Raw genomic sequence first — 15,129 nt, forward strand, 5'->3', positions numbered from 1 at the left:
TGCAGTCACGCAGTTACTCTATTATTCAGCAAACGGAAAGCAAATAAATACGGTTTGTTTTTATTTTTATGTATAATAAATTATATTTCGTTACAAAAGTATAAGTAAGTATTTTAGACTATTTTATTCATTTTAGGAACAAGTATTGCTTATATTTCACTATAAGCTCTTAGTAAATATGACTTAACTAACGAACTTGACTTTTAAATTAAATACCAGATTAACATTTTCAAATTGATTTAAAAGCAAGAGGGTTTCTATCTTATACAGCTTCACCAAACAATCTAAACCGAACTCAAAATACACGATAGGAGTTCCGAAACGGGTTGAACTTTAAATTAACTTTGGCTTTTCAACCGCAACCGAATGAAATGCAAAGCTGAAGCTCTTATACACTGCTGCTCCACTCTTTTGGCCGATTCGCCGCTCCTCTCCAGCTTTTCGGAAGAGAAACTTGGCACATGGCCAGAAGTGCATTGATTGCTTCTTGAAACGGGTGGTGCTGGCTGGAGTGCGATGACGATGATGAGGTTCCCCGGTTGCCGGCGTCTGGCTGCTGTTCGGTTTTCCTTTTTTTGGGGGGTCGTCTGGCGTTGCAACAGCTGTTGTTGCCGCATCGCGACAAAACACCCGCCACCCCAACTCCCCAAAAAAATCTTTATTGATTGCCTGTGCAAGTACCGGAGTACGTGCCCCAGGGTGGACTTTCATGGGGCGTCTAATAACATTTATATAAGTTAATAATCAGATATACCAATTAAAAGCCACACATTGAATAAATTACTCATACGACCTGTTAACCAAGCTAACTTATGTTTAAAGAGAACACGATTCCGCTTTCGGAGGCATCCAAATACTTTATTTTTAGGGTGAAAGTGAGATCCCAACAAAGGCATCCATTTTATTCAATAGCGTTTTTGCATACTGACATGCCTTTCTTTGAAAATGTACTACTAAATAACGTTTCCTCAAAAAGTATTTTAAAAGATTAAATTTAAGATGTTCTTAGGAAATTGGGTAATTCTATCAAGCAAAAGGTCTAACAGTGATAATTTCCAAGAAAGTTCTATAAAATGGTCCACATTACGTATGCGTGATTTTCAACTCAGGTCCACTCTAGCAAATATGCAGAGATTTTGCAGAACTGCTGCGCCATGAATGCATGTAGTGCATATATAAACATAAACATAGCCAATGTAAGTAATAGCTCTAATCGTGCTTCCCTTTCAGCACTTTTACTATTGTCACAACCAAAAATGCGACACTAAAATGGCTACGTTATTTATGGTGCCACATAGCATTGCATATACTTGTCGCAGACCATCAACTTCGTTTTCGGGGGTAATGCCACTTGAAACTGGCGCATTCATTATTGAGCGGGCAGACGGTCAGCCCCAAACTATGCAAATGAGGCAGGAAGGCAACAAGGCAGTCAAAGGGAGTCAAACCATTCAAACCAAAGGCTGTTTTACTCAAGTCTTGCATTTCACTTGCTCCCTCATTAATTATCTGTACGTCATCCCTTCCCGGAATTATAATACCTAAGATTTACAAATGTCTGCAGTATCAGGGTAGAATTACAACCGCCTGTTTACTTTGCACTTTCTACCAGCTCGCACCTCAGGAAGCCCCAAATATGAAGGTTAAGCTCTGCTAAATACCATGCCTGCCCGGAGAAATGAATGTTTAGACGTACTCTAATCCGGAAGCACTTCAAAACCAAACCCCCTTCAACGTGAGTTTCGTTGGCAGAATTAAAGTTACAGTTTACGTCCTGGTTGCACATATTTACTTTACACAAAATATATATTGTTTAAAAGTTAATTATAGTAGGTGGTTGGTTAGGTTAAGACTTTAGGCGATAAAATAACTTAATTCGATTCGGCTCTCCGAGTCGTTCGAACCCTTGCAGGTTGGCCAGTAGTACATTTCTAGCTAGATTACACATCAAAGAGGTCAATGGCCAGACGGACAGATTTAATTGTAATCGAGAGCAACGAAATCAAAGCATCTGTACAGTCAAAATGTAACTTACAAGGGCATAACAATATACAATTGACTTTCGAAATTATCAACTTGTTAAACAAATATCTATACACATATTCACACACTCAGCGTTAAAAATACATAACATATTTTGCGTAAGATTAAACAGTTCGCGCCAGCAGCAATTGTTAACAACTTTTACAATGGAAATTATGGGATTATTAACTTAAAATGGGTGTGGGGACAGACAGAAATTAGTAATTACGGATTATGCATATAAATAAGCGATGGCGCTAGTTACTAACGATACAAAATGTCACAAATACAAAAATAAAATAGTATTTTACTTTTACTGTTCTATTTCTCCCATCCTCTACCTAAAAGACTAATCCGCAATGGCCGAGTAGGGTAGACTGCTGTGCTTCGGCTTCGTCTTGTTGATGAACACCTTGATGGCGCCATTGAAATCGGCGCTGACCAACACATAACCACAACCCTTTTTGTGCTGCTCGACCAGTGGATCCGGCTGTGAACTGTGAGGCAACTGCAAGCAGAAAACATGTTTATTAGAAGTACTCTTCAAATAAAGAACAAGATTCAAATCGATTATCACCCACCCTCTCTATGGTGATATCATCCGCTTCGGGCTTAATGATAGCCTCTGGGTGTGGAGCGAATATGGCACAAGTGACCGTAGCATTGTGTGCTTTAATGCCTTCCCAGAAGTCGCTGCGATCACGGCGAACCTGCAGGTACAAAAAAACAATCAATACAATTCTGTATTAAACAAAAGGTTTTGCGTCACCCACCGAGCTGAGTTTTGAGTAGTCGTGGTTTGTTTTCCAAATATAGATGCACTGATTCTCGGACCCGGCAATAATGTACTTTCCATCGTGGCTGAATGAGCCCTTGATTTGCGAGGACACATTTAAGTAGCCCTTGTATTTGCAGGACAAGTTCAAGTCCCTTAAATCGTAGAGGCGCACTCTGCTGTCGTTGGAGGTGACTAGAATCTTGTCCTCACCGGGCATCGGTTCAATGCCACTGATCTTGCGGCCAATGCGATTTTTACCCCTGGTGGAGCGCACATGAATCTGCGTGTGGTATTTAAGCTGATCCGTGTTATAAAATATGCAACGGCCATCGTAACTCCCTACAACGGCAAACTGTCCATTCTGGCAGAAGTTGGCAGCCGTTATAAGCTTTGTCTGGCCATCTACCTCATTCCACAGTGCCACCTTTTTGTCGGGTATGTTCCACAACCTTAGTTTGCCATCGAGGCTGCCACTCAAAAAGTAGCGATCATCGCGTGGATGGAACGCAATAGCGGTGACAAAATCAATATGCTGAAAACAGCAAAGGCACTCCTTTCTGGAAATGTGCCAGAGCCGCACAGTCTTGTCCATGCTGCTTGACAGTATGAAGTAATTCTTTGACCAGCTGACGTCCAGCAAATCGGAGGTGTGTCCATTGTAGGTGCAGAAGGGCTTTGGCATGAAGGGCCCCGTACATTTCTCTGCGGCCGTAGCCATGGCAATGGCTTCTTCCGCTGAATGCTGTGAAACGAGTGACTCTTGCGAGGGCGTAGGTGAGGATTTTTGGTCCGCATTGTATTTGTTGCGCATGTCCTAAAGTATGAGAATGGGCATTAGAATGGTGTATAAGCGAACGAATCGAACTTGGTTACCTGGAAAAACGGATAGGCATCTTTCAGAACCCAAATCCTTAACACCTTGTCCTGGCCAGCAGTGGCCAGGAGTCGTCCGCAGGAACTGAACTTCATGCACCACACGGCACTGGTATCTTCGCCACTCAAATCTTGGACGTGCTGCAGTTTGGTAAACTCATAGGGTCCCTTGTTGGACGAGGAAGCCTTGATTTTGATATTTTGCTCGGGATTCATTGCATCAATAATATCAGCCACATCCTCTTTGTGACGCGCATGCGACACTTCGGATGCAATCGACTTTGCCTTGTCCACCGTCTTTCGCATTGTGGTGCCAAAGAACCTCTTGATCCGGGCCGTTTTCTTTTTCAGTCGACTGTCCTCTTCCAATTCGAGTTCCTCTTCGTCGGGCTGCTGACCCTCGATGCTAGGCGGTATGCCAATCACACTCTCCTCATCGGACTCCTTCTGGATCACCTCCAGGTGGGAGGTCAGTTTAAGGATGTGCAGCGAGAGCGGGTTCCATCCCTCAGGCACTGGTGGTGAACGCATTTCGGAAAGCGGCATATTCTCTCCCGTGTCTAAATTTTTAACAGGAACTTGTTCAAGGATCTCAAAGTCGGTTAGCTGCTTGCCTGAGCTAGTCCGCGTGCGCACATAAATGTTCATCTGCTTGAGCACATCCTCGTCGCCAGCGGACTTCCGGCGCTCCTTATCGTTGACCCCGCGATAGAATCCGGGATAGCTACAGCAGAATAATAATTTTTGAAAAATGCATTTAATATAATACCAAAGGTAACTTACCGCGTTGAGCTTCCTAAACTGTTGGATCCAGTTCCCGCCAGCTTTGGTCGGTTTGCGCTTTCCATTAGCATTTTCTCAATGCGCTCGATTTCATCTTGGGACGGACCTTGCGCCTTGTTGCTCGCCTCGTCGCGTGGTTTGACCACATAACCTCCCTGGATGGCCTTAAACAGATTCAGACCCTGATTCGGATCAATGGAACTAGCGGAGATAGTAGTTCGTTAGTAACATTAAACCAAAAAGAATTTAGTGTTGACTTACCTAACTCTTGCTGGTGCGGAGTTGCTTTTCGCTGAATTTGATGGGCTTGGCTTGGAGTGAACCGACGTGGAACTGCTGCCCAGAGATTGTGTGAGTTTTGGACCAGCAATGGTGACCGAAGAGACCATGGGACGCATATGAGTTGCTATTGTCGCTGGCATGGAAGAAGATGCCGCTGAAGTCGAAGCCGAAGCCGAAACTGAAACAACTGTATTGGTGGAGGAGCAGGTCAGGGTGTTATTGGAGGCTGAACTAGTTGCATTATTAAGGGAGCTCTCAAATTCCATGACAAAGTCATTCTGGAGCTTTTGCTGCAGACCCTGCACACTCTTCACAGACCGGGTATCACTATCAGTGTCTTCGTTGTCCGCAGGAGGAAGACTATACTGATCTGAGGAACTGATGGAGCAATTACGAGACTTCTTTTTTCTTCGCGGTGGCGCCACGGGTCCCGACGCGGTGATCGAATCAGTGGTTTTTGACTGGGCAAGCTTTGTGCTTGCTATCACATCCGGTTCCTGCAACACCATCGCGCCAACGGAAGAGGACTGCGCGGAGGATGCGCCACTTGGAATCCCTGTCGTGATGGCGGCCGCCTCCTTACCACTTTGCTGATGCTTGGGCGAAACCCTGGGCGTGCTCATACCGGAAGAGCTATTTCCGACGCTCGGTGGAGTATTGGAGCTGGTAGACGTTGTAGGCTGCGCCTGCTGTTGCTGCTGCGCCTGTTGCTTTTGCTGTTGCGCATTCATCGAGGCCAGGGACTCGCGATCTATGCTTATAGCTGGAAGCAAATGAATTGAGACAGTCAGTGGTTGCTGTGTTTTCTTGAAAATACTGATTTTTACTCACCAGATGGATCAATGCTGCCCGCCAAGATTCGGCCCACGCGACCCAGTGATGTCATGCTCTGTATGCTCATCGCATCGGTCTCAATGACCTTAAACGGATGCGTCGAACGGTTTGTGAAAATGCCATCCGTTGAGCTATTCTGTAAGATTAATTTAAATCATAAGTACACCTGGGTGAAGCGGGGGAAACGGAAAGCTGAGCAAACAGGCTAGATTACAAAAATGTATACCTGAGAATCAGGTGTGAGTGTATTTCCTGGATTATCATCTTCATCGTTTTGCATGCACTGACGTAGTTCGTGAAAGCGCTGTCTACCCAACTACATTTTTTATAACGTATGCATATTAACATTGGTCGAGATTCGAGTTTAAGTTGGTTTCCATTTTTAAGTTGGGTATTGTTTTTTATTCGTTGGAGTTACGAAATGAGGCGGAGAAAATATGAAAGTAAAGAACACAAATATGGACACAAAATTAAGGGGGTGATTTGGCTTTTGTTCATTAAATAGTGCTGTTGGGCTATTAAGAATGTTGCTTCTGAACTTTAGTACTTTGAAAACTAAAAATCACCCAATTCTAATTAATTGCAGTTCATCTGCCCAGGCTTATGAAAAATGAAACAAAAAATGAGGCTATAAGATGGCATATGTATGTGTAATTGCTAAGTAATCATGGACGAATTTTTTCAGTGAAGTGCAAAACGTGTGATAGGTCTAAATGCAGAACTTCGAAACCTGTCATTATCTTTACACCTTTAAATAAATGTGCCTTTGCTAATTAGGACTGACTGGGTGAACTCTATAAACCGTATCATATCAGTTTTTAATCAATTTCTTAGGTAGGCGACACAGTTTTTTAAATGTCGCCATGAGTTGTTGGCGGTGAATGGTAGGTACATTTATGATCAAAGATAAGTAAACGATAATAAAGACCTAAACATAAAAATATATTTGCTTTACCGAATGAACTTGGTCCTAGCATTGTACATGTCACCCATTAGTGCTTAAAATAAATAACAATAAATGAAAAAACTGCACATGACGATCACAGACGATGGAAACATATTGCTTAGTGGATAGAGCTCAGTTTTTCCCCACTTTAAACATTCAACAATAAATTCAAGCCTCACATGGTAGTAAACCTTCTACAAATTACACCACCAGACATGTGAGCTGAAGGAAGGCTTTCACACATAAGAATGGTTTCCCAAGGCCACTGATGATGGATCGTTGCCCTAGTCGATGACATCATAACTGGGTCTAGCAAAACGAAAGGAAAGAGCACTTCATGTGGACCCCATTTACTTACAGGTCCTATCACGGGCTTGGGCTCAACAAAGACGCCCGCATCCTGCGTCTTTAGCCGCGCACCCAGGCTATTGGTGGGACTCCGGGTGGCGGGCGTTCCAGCGCCAATGGGTGTAGCATCGCTGTCGGAGGAGGCGGCGGCATTCACTCGCACGGCGGGCTCGGGAAAGATGAACTCCTGGGCTACCTCGGGAGGCAGCTTCCGACTGAAATGGCAATGAATTAGTTAAGCATTTAGATGGAGTAAGCCACAAGAACTCACCACAAAGTCGAATGACGGTTGGGCGTAGTGTCCTCGGCATCGAAAAACTCCTCTGAACTGTCCGAATCCGTTTCCAGCTTACTCATTTCGTGATTTGTGCGTCTGTGGTGGCTGTCGGCGTTATCTAACCACCCAATCGTATGCAAATTATCCACCAAATTACGATTTTCTCTCTGGTTTTTTTGTTATTGATTCCCTTTTGTTGCTGCGGCGCCCCACTGTCTATTGTTGTTGTTGCTGTGTTGTTTTCTACTCGTGTGACGTCACTCGCTGCCGCACTAGCGCTGAAGGCACTGCACTTAACATGTTGCTATCGCCTGCGTTTTATTAAACATAATTACACTGCTAATTTAGTTCTTAATCAATTGTTAATTGAGATTTTACGCTTGATACGCGTAAATACTAGTGGTGTCAAAGATGCAATAATGATTTCGATTGCGTCAAGTATGATTCATAAGCAATCGATTGGACTAGGGATGGGAAATTTGCCGTGCTTAAGTCGTGACACGAAAATACGCTGACTGAAGGGCGCGCGTATTTAAAAGATTAATTACTACATACTTCTTCCAATTCTTTACAAATAAACGAGTATTCCGATTCTAAATCACATATATATGGGACAAGTTTTTTATTTCAACCTCTCATTTTGGAAATAACGTACTCGAGGCAATCGCAGATTTCTACATATGTCGGAAGTCTACACTACATGCGAAATTTTACTTTGGTATTTGAATTTCGATTATTAGTAGTCATCCCTTTCGTATCAAAGATCCACACCATCGTTTGGATCTCTGCTAAGTTATAATACGACAACTTTTCGATAATACGACATTGTGGAAATATTTGGCCACCACTAACGTAATGCACCATATTGCTTTGTTATTGTATTTTCCGCACGGCCCTCGAACAAAGTAAACAAATGTATAAATGCAAGTGTTTTTGCCGAGCTTGTAACTTTTCGTGAAGCGACGCGCGGGGCGACGACATCGACAGAAAGCCCGTGATTCGAATTCCGCGGGGCCAAGCGTATGTTTAACTCTAGGGGAGCCCGGGCGCTATAAACGTGAATCCACGCAATTACTTCGCAGTAAAAAAACATTGGGTGCCAATGATCGCTACTACGCAATAGAAAAGTAATTTATCATACAAATTCGCCACTGCAAAAATCGAAAGTTTCGGGTTTTACTACCGCAATAAAAGTGATAAGAGCACGTTAACCCGTTCCCGTTGCAGCTGCATAACGGTAAAAATAACTGCACACCCATCCCAACCGATTTCACAGGAATCGGGTTTAAAGACAAAGTCTGGCATTTAATGGCAATCACTCGTGCCAAAGCCACTAAATGATTATGTGACAATTCGCTTTGTGGTGAAAGAGATGTGAATCCATTTAAACTTATAATATATGTACATGTGTAGGTTCTAGAAGTCTGAAAACATAAGTGTTTCATCAACTCAGCTGGTGTTGCTTATCAGTTATGTACGTTGTACATATGCATATGTTTTCCTGTACATCATTTCATTGTTTTATTGTGCGGTTTGAAATAAAAGCATCAGAGGCGTTTTCGAGAAATGTGGTGATGAGAAATATAATGTATTGTAGTCAAATTACCAACTTCCGCATAGATCTCTTGATATGCCGCATAACTAACCTAGTGTAAGATTATCATCCACACGTCACTAATAGCGGCCATATTTAAGTATTTCAGTTTCAGCAGTACTCAATCTAATCTCGAATCAGTGCTGAGCACTAAATAATATGCGCGTATTGCGTTTTATCAGCGGTACACAATACAAAAACAAATGGACTAGACTTTGTTGAACAACAGTGCCATGATAACTTGTTTGGCAAACTGGTTTCGCGGCTTCAATCTTGTTTATTAACCATAATGTAGAATCGAAGGGTTTGCTTCTCTGTATGCTGCTACTTTATCAAATTTGAAGCCATGTGATACCCAGTACTCAAATGTGGGTGTGAATATACATCACCCTAATCGAAACAAAGAACTTTCTTCGGTATTTGAGGTGCTTTACAAGGGTGACAAATCTATTTATGACGAGTGCTGCCAAGCTAAAGTTTAATTATATATCGGGAAAGTACACAGTTTCATTTTCCCGATCACGTATTCCTTGATATTCTTTGTTGATGAAAGTGCATGCACTTTCTCTATATCTGCTCGGGCACACTTCTTATCACCGAGAGCTTGTTCACTTGCCATGTCCCCTTTTTAGTGCAGCGTGCAAAATAATCTCGGCCATTTTCATGATCCATTCAAAAGTTGCCTATGGGCGACAATAATGATTCACAAGTGATCAGCGAGTCAGCAACTCTATAAATTGAAACCCCCTAACTATATTTTCGATTCAATTCATCTATAAGAACGTGTGTAGAAGACGATTCCTCACCCACAACGAGCTCAGTTGGCGGCGCGATAACACACGACTTGTGGAGCTTGGAGCATAAATTTCCGCATTAGCAACGCTCAAGTGTGTTATACATACATAGTTACTGGTATTGTGTTAACAGTTGGAGGTATACAAATAACGCGCATGCCACAAATCAACTTTAAATCGCAGAAGAATCTATTGTCCTCGAGTTTTTCAGCAAAATAGTGCCAAATTATGTTCATTGCATACTTGTGCGACTGGTGAATAGATTCGTGAATAACTATCTGAGTGAACTGGACAGGATACCCGGAATTAGTCCGCAAATTCGTACTGTCTTCTTTTTATTGAAGGCTCGCCCAAAAAGCACAGCAATTAAGTGCAACAGCTAAATACATAATTCCCAGCTATTGTGCCAAATTTGGATTATTTACTCAACTGATCAGACTATAAAACAAACTTGAGTGGCTTCCAAGTAGCGAATTTCGACTACTTTACGTGAAACCGGCTTTGAATCTTAATCTGTTGTTTCCAGAATCTCGCAAAGATTATCTTTAAAGGGCATAATATGCATATACAGTGGAATAACAATAAAAGCGTGAAGCAGTCATGCTTCACAGGGAGAGAATGCAGTATTAAATGATTCACTAGTTTGTACAGCCTCCTATCTGTAGTCTCTACAGATAGACCCGCCTACACGACGGCCGTAATTACACTACTTTTAAATCTAATCTAAATAAATAACTTTCTGATAGTTCAATGACAACGGCTGCGAAAGATAAGAGCCATAGGTATAGTATCGCCTTCGCCTTCACGGGATCGTTTTCGCATCGCTACTGGAGTTTCGAGGCATACTCATAGTTTTCTGTCGCGAATTCTTGGACATCACTCCATCGATTCCAAGTTCAATTCCCCAATACACATGCGTAGTATTGGCGCTTGGCAAAGCCGCCGAAATCGTGGCACTCCATTGTGCCAGCGCCATCGTAATCTTATCGCGGCAAAGTGAACAGTTTAAGCTGCATCGTGCACATCAAATCGGAAATCAAATGGAAACAAAGTATCTTGACGTTTCGAACCAGCGTCTCCTGCAAATTCGTTTAGTCTGTTTCTGCACATTGGGAGCGACGGTTATCGAGTTTGGAAACTACTCTTCGTCCAATTTACGATCTGTTCTGGTTGGTGTCAGTGATATAAGAATAGTTTATGATCGCATAAAGGCTGATTTACAAGTGCAAATCTTCCTCCACACCTATAACAGTTTTATATAAAATCCCGAGTAGCAATCACATTCAAACTAAGCATATAACTGCGTCTAAATTGCTTATGAATTATAGAAAAAGCCAATTAATTATTGCTCGAACGCGAGCAAACAAAATTGGCAAAGATATAAATCATTTAAGTACCTGCATTTTCGATAAAGCCCATAAGGCTCGCTGTGATATGGCCAACAAGTTCTACGACAATTCTACGAACAATTTGATATTTTATTGGTTATAGTGAGGCAGGACACGCCTACTCATCCTGATGAGTTAGCTATCGGGCAATGGTCTTAGTTTGATTGACTGCTGTTCCCTATGAAGCCGTCTAGTCACACTTAAGTTGCCATGATTAAATTTTACAGAGACTCGCTTATCGAACCTGACAACAGGCGCAGTTGGGAGAATTTTCCCTGCCCCTTTATTGATTATGGCTGACATTGTCCATATCTAAAGGATTTTCGCATCACCTTCTGTCTGATACTGAGAACCGCATCATCTAGTTATTCAATGATTTTGTTGCCAGGTGGCGGATTTGGGGAAACAATTGCTACACTAGCTTTTCGTATCAAAATTTACGTGTGTGCCGACATTTGTTAAACAATTAAAATTATATTTCCTATTCCAGCTGGGTCGAGTCATCGAACACGGCACATATTCCTCCGAAAGTCACTGGACATGAGCAGGCAGCAGTGACCGAAGAGTCCCAAGTTCCAGCACAGAGCAGCACATAAGTAGCCGTAGCAAGGCAGTCGAAAATGACCACGAACAGCAGCTTCTTCGATGAACACATCGCCATGATATACTCCAACCTGATGGACCAGTACATGCCCGAGTACTTCAAAAGCTTCGAGTACACACCATGGGTATTCTCTCTGCTGGGATCGGTGGTCATTGGACTGAGTGGCATATTCCCGCTGATCATCATTCCCACGGAGGAGAAAATGGCTAAGGAGGGATACAATGATCGTAAGTCATTGACCTGCATGCGAAAGTTATTTCAATTTAAGCTTCCATCACTTCTCACCCTCCAGCTGCAGAATCAAAACTCCTGCGAGTGCTTCTCAGTTTCGCGGTCGGCGGTCTGCTGGGCGATGTGTTCCTCCACCTGTTGCCAGAAGCCTGGGAAGGCGATAATCAAGGTGAGTTGCGGTGAAATCCTAGTTGTGAAATCATCTCTATAATATAGTTTTTTCTTCTTAGATCCTTCTAGTCACCCATCCCTGCGCTCGGGCCTTTGGGTCCTTTCCGGCATACTGATCTTCACAATCGTGGAGAAAATCTTCTCCGGCTATGCGAGCGCGGACGACGAGAATCCTCAGCCCAAGTGCGTGGAGATAGCCAACTGCCTGCTGCGTCGACATGGCGGCCAGCTACCAGATGGCGAAACCTCCGAGAGCTGTGGCGGCGCCTGCGATATCGAAGATGTGGGTAAAGTCTGTTTCCTGCGCGAGCAGGAACAGAAGTCGAAGGAAAAGAAGGAGCAGCCGAAGAAAGTGGCTGGGTATCTGAACCTTTTGGCCAATTCAATTGACAATTTCACCCACGGTCTAGCCGTGGCTGGATCCTTTTTGGTGTCCTTCAGGCACGGAATCCTAGCGACATTCGCCATATTGCGTAAGTACTCATAGAAATACCAACGCATATGATAGAATCTAAGTTATGTTCCTCCTACAGTTCATGAAATTCCGCACGAGGTGGGGGATTTTGCAATCCTGCTTCGATCTGGATTCAGTCGCTGGGACGCCGCGCGTGCGCAGCTCCTCACGGCGGGAGCTGGCTTGCTCGGTGCTCTGGTAGCCATCGGAGGCTCCGGCGTAACATCGGCCATGGGTAAGCTTAACTGGGCTCTCCGGGTGACAAACAAGTGAACTTATCTTTACATTTACAGAGGCACGTACTTCGTGGATTATGCCGTTCACTGCCGGCGGCTTTCTGCACATTGCTCTGGTCACAGTATTACCTGATCTCTTGAAGGAGGAGGAGCGCAAGGAGTCCATCAAGCAGCTGCTGGCACTGATATTTGGCATTGCGTTAATGGCCGTGATGACCATGCTATTCGAACACTAGGAACTTTAGCTGACAGCAGTATAAGAAGAAAATTGAAACCAGACAGTTTATAGTTTGCTCTAAGATTGTCCCTGGCAGTTTTAAAAATTTTCATGAATTTGTTGTACTTTATGGGATTCAACTCCTGTCTGCGTTATGTAATTATAGCCAATATGAATGATATTTAAACTATTGTTAATGATTACGTATTACTGTATCATACTTATGAAACGAAAATTCAATAGACATTTAAGGGAGAGTCCTTTGCTCTCCACTATTCACGAACATTCGTATTTTCTATCTGGATTTTATTTGGAGGAACATCACTATTTGGGATCCCATTTCTTTGTCAGCAGGCAAATTACAGAAAGAATAAATCAGAAAAATGCACTTCCTATAAAAAACAAGTTGTTTTATTCCGTTTTTCTTTGCAAATCATGTCTTGCAAGCTTATCTAGTGCCTTTATTTCTTAGACTTGATCTTCTTAAGGTAGAATTCCAACTCCTTGCCTTCCAAAATGTAGCCGTCGGAGCGACCGCATTGTCCGGGGCGGGAAGAAATGCAAGCTGAAAGGGAAAAGAACATGGAATAAGAATGGGGCTCCCAGTAAATGGAAAAGTAAGCATGTTAAGTGGTTTGATCAGAGTAACTATGACAAGCTGAATCACACCCAACAGGCTTGCATCTCTCTTAAAACAAGATCGACACAATAAAGTAGTTGGATCGCTAAGGGTTTTACATCACTATAACAAGCTTCGATTATAATCAATAAAGAATACACACCCAAGATGCGGCCGGAGGTGAACTGATCCTCGAGGGCCTGCTCGACCTTTCCGTACTTCTGGCGCTCCAGGTACTTCTTCATAACCTTTTCGCTGCGCTTCTTGGTCAGCACGTCGTTCTCGTCCTCCTTCTGGGCGTGCTTGGGGTTACGCTTGCGTCCCAGGGGCAGCACGTAGTGCGCCTCGTACCACTGACGGAAAGGCGTGGCATCGATGACCACGATGCTGTTCTTCACCAGGGTCTTGGTACGCACCAGCTCGTTGTTGGAGGCGTTGTACACCACATCGGCGATACGGGTCTTGCGCGCCACTCCCTCGGAGGCCCAGGCGAAGTTTCCGGTTTCCAGACGGAGAGCACGGAGTTTGGTGTTTCCACCACGAGTGCGCACAGAGTGCACGCGTCCGGAGCCAAGCTAAAAGAAGAAAAAAGAGTTTTTGGTTAGTCGGGGCATACAGTATGTATGGAGGACCTTTATGCAGGGAACGAAATAAATCAGTAGTCCGAACATAAAGCTTTTCAATCATCAAGAAGAGTGCTCGAGAGCACAATTGCAGTTGACACGCGTTAACATCATTTTATATTGCATTGGTATACTAAGACCGGTTATCTCATACTTATTGCAGTTAAATACATCATATTACAATACATAGTAATGTACTGAAGTATATCGATTATTGAAAACACCATATCTCAAACATACAACATACCGACCATGTGTGTAGCTCACGATGGTTAGATAAAAACACTGAAAATGCGCTGGGTTCCCAAGCACACCTTTAGCACCGAACACTAACCCTTAGTCGAAGTATGAGAAACTGGACCCTGGCATCCGAATACACATTCAGATTCAGATTATCCGGAGATTATCCTTACCTTGGTGTTGGCGGCGGGGCGTCCCAACTCGAACTTGCGCTTCTTGCGGAGCGACTTGCGCTTGCCTCCGGTTGCCCGGCGTTTGTGTGCACTATCGCGGCTAATACCTGGTGATTGATAAATAAGAGCAAGTTAGTACAAGTCACACGGAAAAGTCGAAAGAAAAATCAAGAACATGGGCACGTTTAGGGGCGCACTTAAAAGAGCCGCACCAAGTTAAATTCACTGATATTTCTTTAAATTCACACATTCCCCGTTGCTTTTCGCTCGATGCGGTTGTAAACGTACTTTGTGCGCACTTTCATGGTGTTTGCGAGCCGTATTCAGCCCATTTTCTTGATATTTCGACGCAAATTGCGGGAGTCGACTTACCCATGTTCGAGTAAAAAGCGAGAAAGAAAGGAAAAGACACGCACAGCACCTCGTGTCAAAAAAGTAGGGTTATCTTTTTGACAGTTGCCGCGGTTGGGCAACGCTGTGCTGTTAGCGCGCGCATTACAGTACACTCGGTGCTGTTGCATAAATTCAAATATTATTTTGTAGCAACTAGATTCAGTTAGTAGGAACAGTGGAGAATACGCCCACTCTTTTTATATGTGAGCCATAGCGTTAAATCATTTATAGCAATATTCCCGTTGATTA

The 15,129-nt window shown here is 43.4% G+C and overlaps 3 protein-coding genes and 1 non-coding gene across 7 annotated transcripts; 1 reads left to right on the forward strand and 3 right to left on the reverse strand.

The window, feature by feature from the left end:
- Nucleotides 1-1,772: 1,772 nt before the first annotated feature.
- On the reverse strand, nucleotides 1,773-7,573 carry LOC6537981 (WD repeat-containing protein 44). 3 transcript variants are annotated; one of them, XM_039376546.2, is made up of 11 exons: nucleotides 7,138-7,573; nucleotides 6,877-7,081; nucleotides 5,799-5,888; nucleotides 5,570-5,708; nucleotides 4,718-5,501; nucleotides 4,457-4,657; nucleotides 4,288-4,397; nucleotides 3,674-4,233; nucleotides 2,796-3,614; nucleotides 2,604-2,732; nucleotides 1,773-2,530 (listed from the first exon to the last, which is right to left on the reverse strand). In XM_039376546.2, exons 1-11 carry the CDS (start codon nucleotides 7,221-7,223, stop codon nucleotides 2,372-2,374), a joined length of 3,282 nt encoding a protein of 1,093 aa, XP_039232480.1. In that variant the 5' UTR covers nucleotides 7,224-7,573; the 3' UTR covers nucleotides 1,773-2,371. The 3 variants fall into 3 exon arrangements, with proteins under 3 accessions (XP_039232480.1, XP_015048596.1, XP_002098518.2); XM_015193110.3 differs by having other exon boundaries at nucleotides 3,674-4,397; nucleotides 7,138-7,572; XM_002098482.4 differs by lacking the exon at nucleotides 5,799-5,888 and having other exon boundaries at nucleotides 3,674-4,397; nucleotides 7,138-7,572.
- A 440-nt stretch (nucleotides 7,574-8,013) lies between these two features.
- LOC6537983 (zinc transporter ZIP13 homolog) lies at nucleotides 8,014-13,029 on the forward strand. Of its 2 annotated transcripts, none has more exons than XM_015193111.2 (6): nucleotides 8,014-8,380; nucleotides 11,410-11,750; nucleotides 11,816-11,923; nucleotides 11,985-12,398; nucleotides 12,459-12,614; nucleotides 12,673-13,029. In XM_015193111.2, the coding sequence occupies exons 2-6, from the start codon at nucleotides 11,540-11,542 to the stop codon at nucleotides 12,849-12,851; spliced, it is 1,068 nt and encodes a 355-aa protein (XP_015048597.1). In that variant the 5' UTR covers nucleotides 8,014-8,380; nucleotides 11,410-11,539; the 3' UTR covers nucleotides 12,852-13,029. The 2 variants fall into 2 exon arrangements, with proteins under 2 accessions (XP_015048597.1, XP_002098520.1); XM_002098484.3 differs by having other exon boundaries at nucleotides 8,014-8,270.
- A 192-nt stretch (nucleotides 13,030-13,221) lies between these two features.
- LOC6537984 (40S ribosomal protein S8) lies at nucleotides 13,222-14,950 on the reverse strand. Its single transcript, XM_002098485.4, has 4 exons — nucleotides 14,860-14,950; nucleotides 14,488-14,594; nucleotides 13,615-14,026; nucleotides 13,222-13,397 (listed from the first exon to the last, which is right to left on the reverse strand). Exons 1-4 carry the CDS (start codon nucleotides 14,861-14,863, stop codon nucleotides 13,294-13,296), a joined length of 627 nt encoding a protein of 208 aa, XP_002098521.1. The 5' UTR covers nucleotides 14,864-14,950; the 3' UTR covers nucleotides 13,222-13,293.
- LOC6537985 lies at nucleotides 13,470-13,515 on the reverse strand. Its single transcript, XR_005561874.1, has one exon. It is a non-coding gene; the product is annotated as a small nucleolar RNA R442 (small nucleolar RNA).
- Nucleotides 14,951-15,129: the final 179 nt, after the last annotated feature.

The sequence above is a fragment of the Drosophila yakuba genome, chromosome 3R (genome assembly GCF_016746365.2).
Source record: "Drosophila yakuba strain Tai18E2 chromosome 3R, Prin_Dyak_Tai18E2_2.1, whole genome shotgun sequence".
NCBI classification, from domain to species: Eukaryota; Metazoa; Arthropoda; class Insecta; order Diptera; family Drosophilidae; genus Drosophila; species Drosophila yakuba.

Bases quoted from the DNA above. Each gene is read 5' to 3' on its own strand.
- LOC6537984 (XM_002098485.4), bottom strand. The intron at 14,027-14,487 runs GTAAGGATAATC...TTCTTCTTTTAG, and splicing joins GCCCCGCCGCCAACACCAAG to CTTGGCTCCGGACGCGTGCA. The intron at 13,398-13,614 runs GTGTGTATTCTT...TTTCCCTTTCAG, and splicing joins CACCTCCGGCCGCATCTTGG to CTTGCATTTCTTCCCGCCCC.
- LOC6537981 (XM_015193110.3), bottom strand. From the start codon at position 7,223: ATGAGTAAGCTGGAAACGGATTCGGACAGTTCAGAGGAGTTTTTCGAT. The intron at 7,082-7,137 runs GTGAGTTCTTGT...TTGCCATTTCAG, and splicing joins AACCGTCATTCGACTTTGTG to TCGGAAGCTGCCTCCCGAGG. The intron at 3,615-3,673 runs GTAACCAAGTTC...CTCATACTTTAG, and splicing joins ATGCCTATCCGTTTTTCCAG to GACATGCGCAACAAATACAA.
- LOC6537983 (XM_015193111.2), top strand. From the start codon at position 11,540: ATGACCACGAACAGCAGCTTCTTCGATGAACACATCGCCATGATATAC. The intron at 11,924-11,984 runs GTGAGTTGCGGT...TTTTCTTCTTAG, and splicing joins CTGGGAAGGCGATAATCAAG to ATCCTTCTAGTCACCCATCC. The intron at 12,399-12,458 runs GTAAGTACTCAT...TTCCTCCTACAG, and splicing joins AGCGACATTCGCCATATTGC to TTCATGAAATTCCGCACGAG.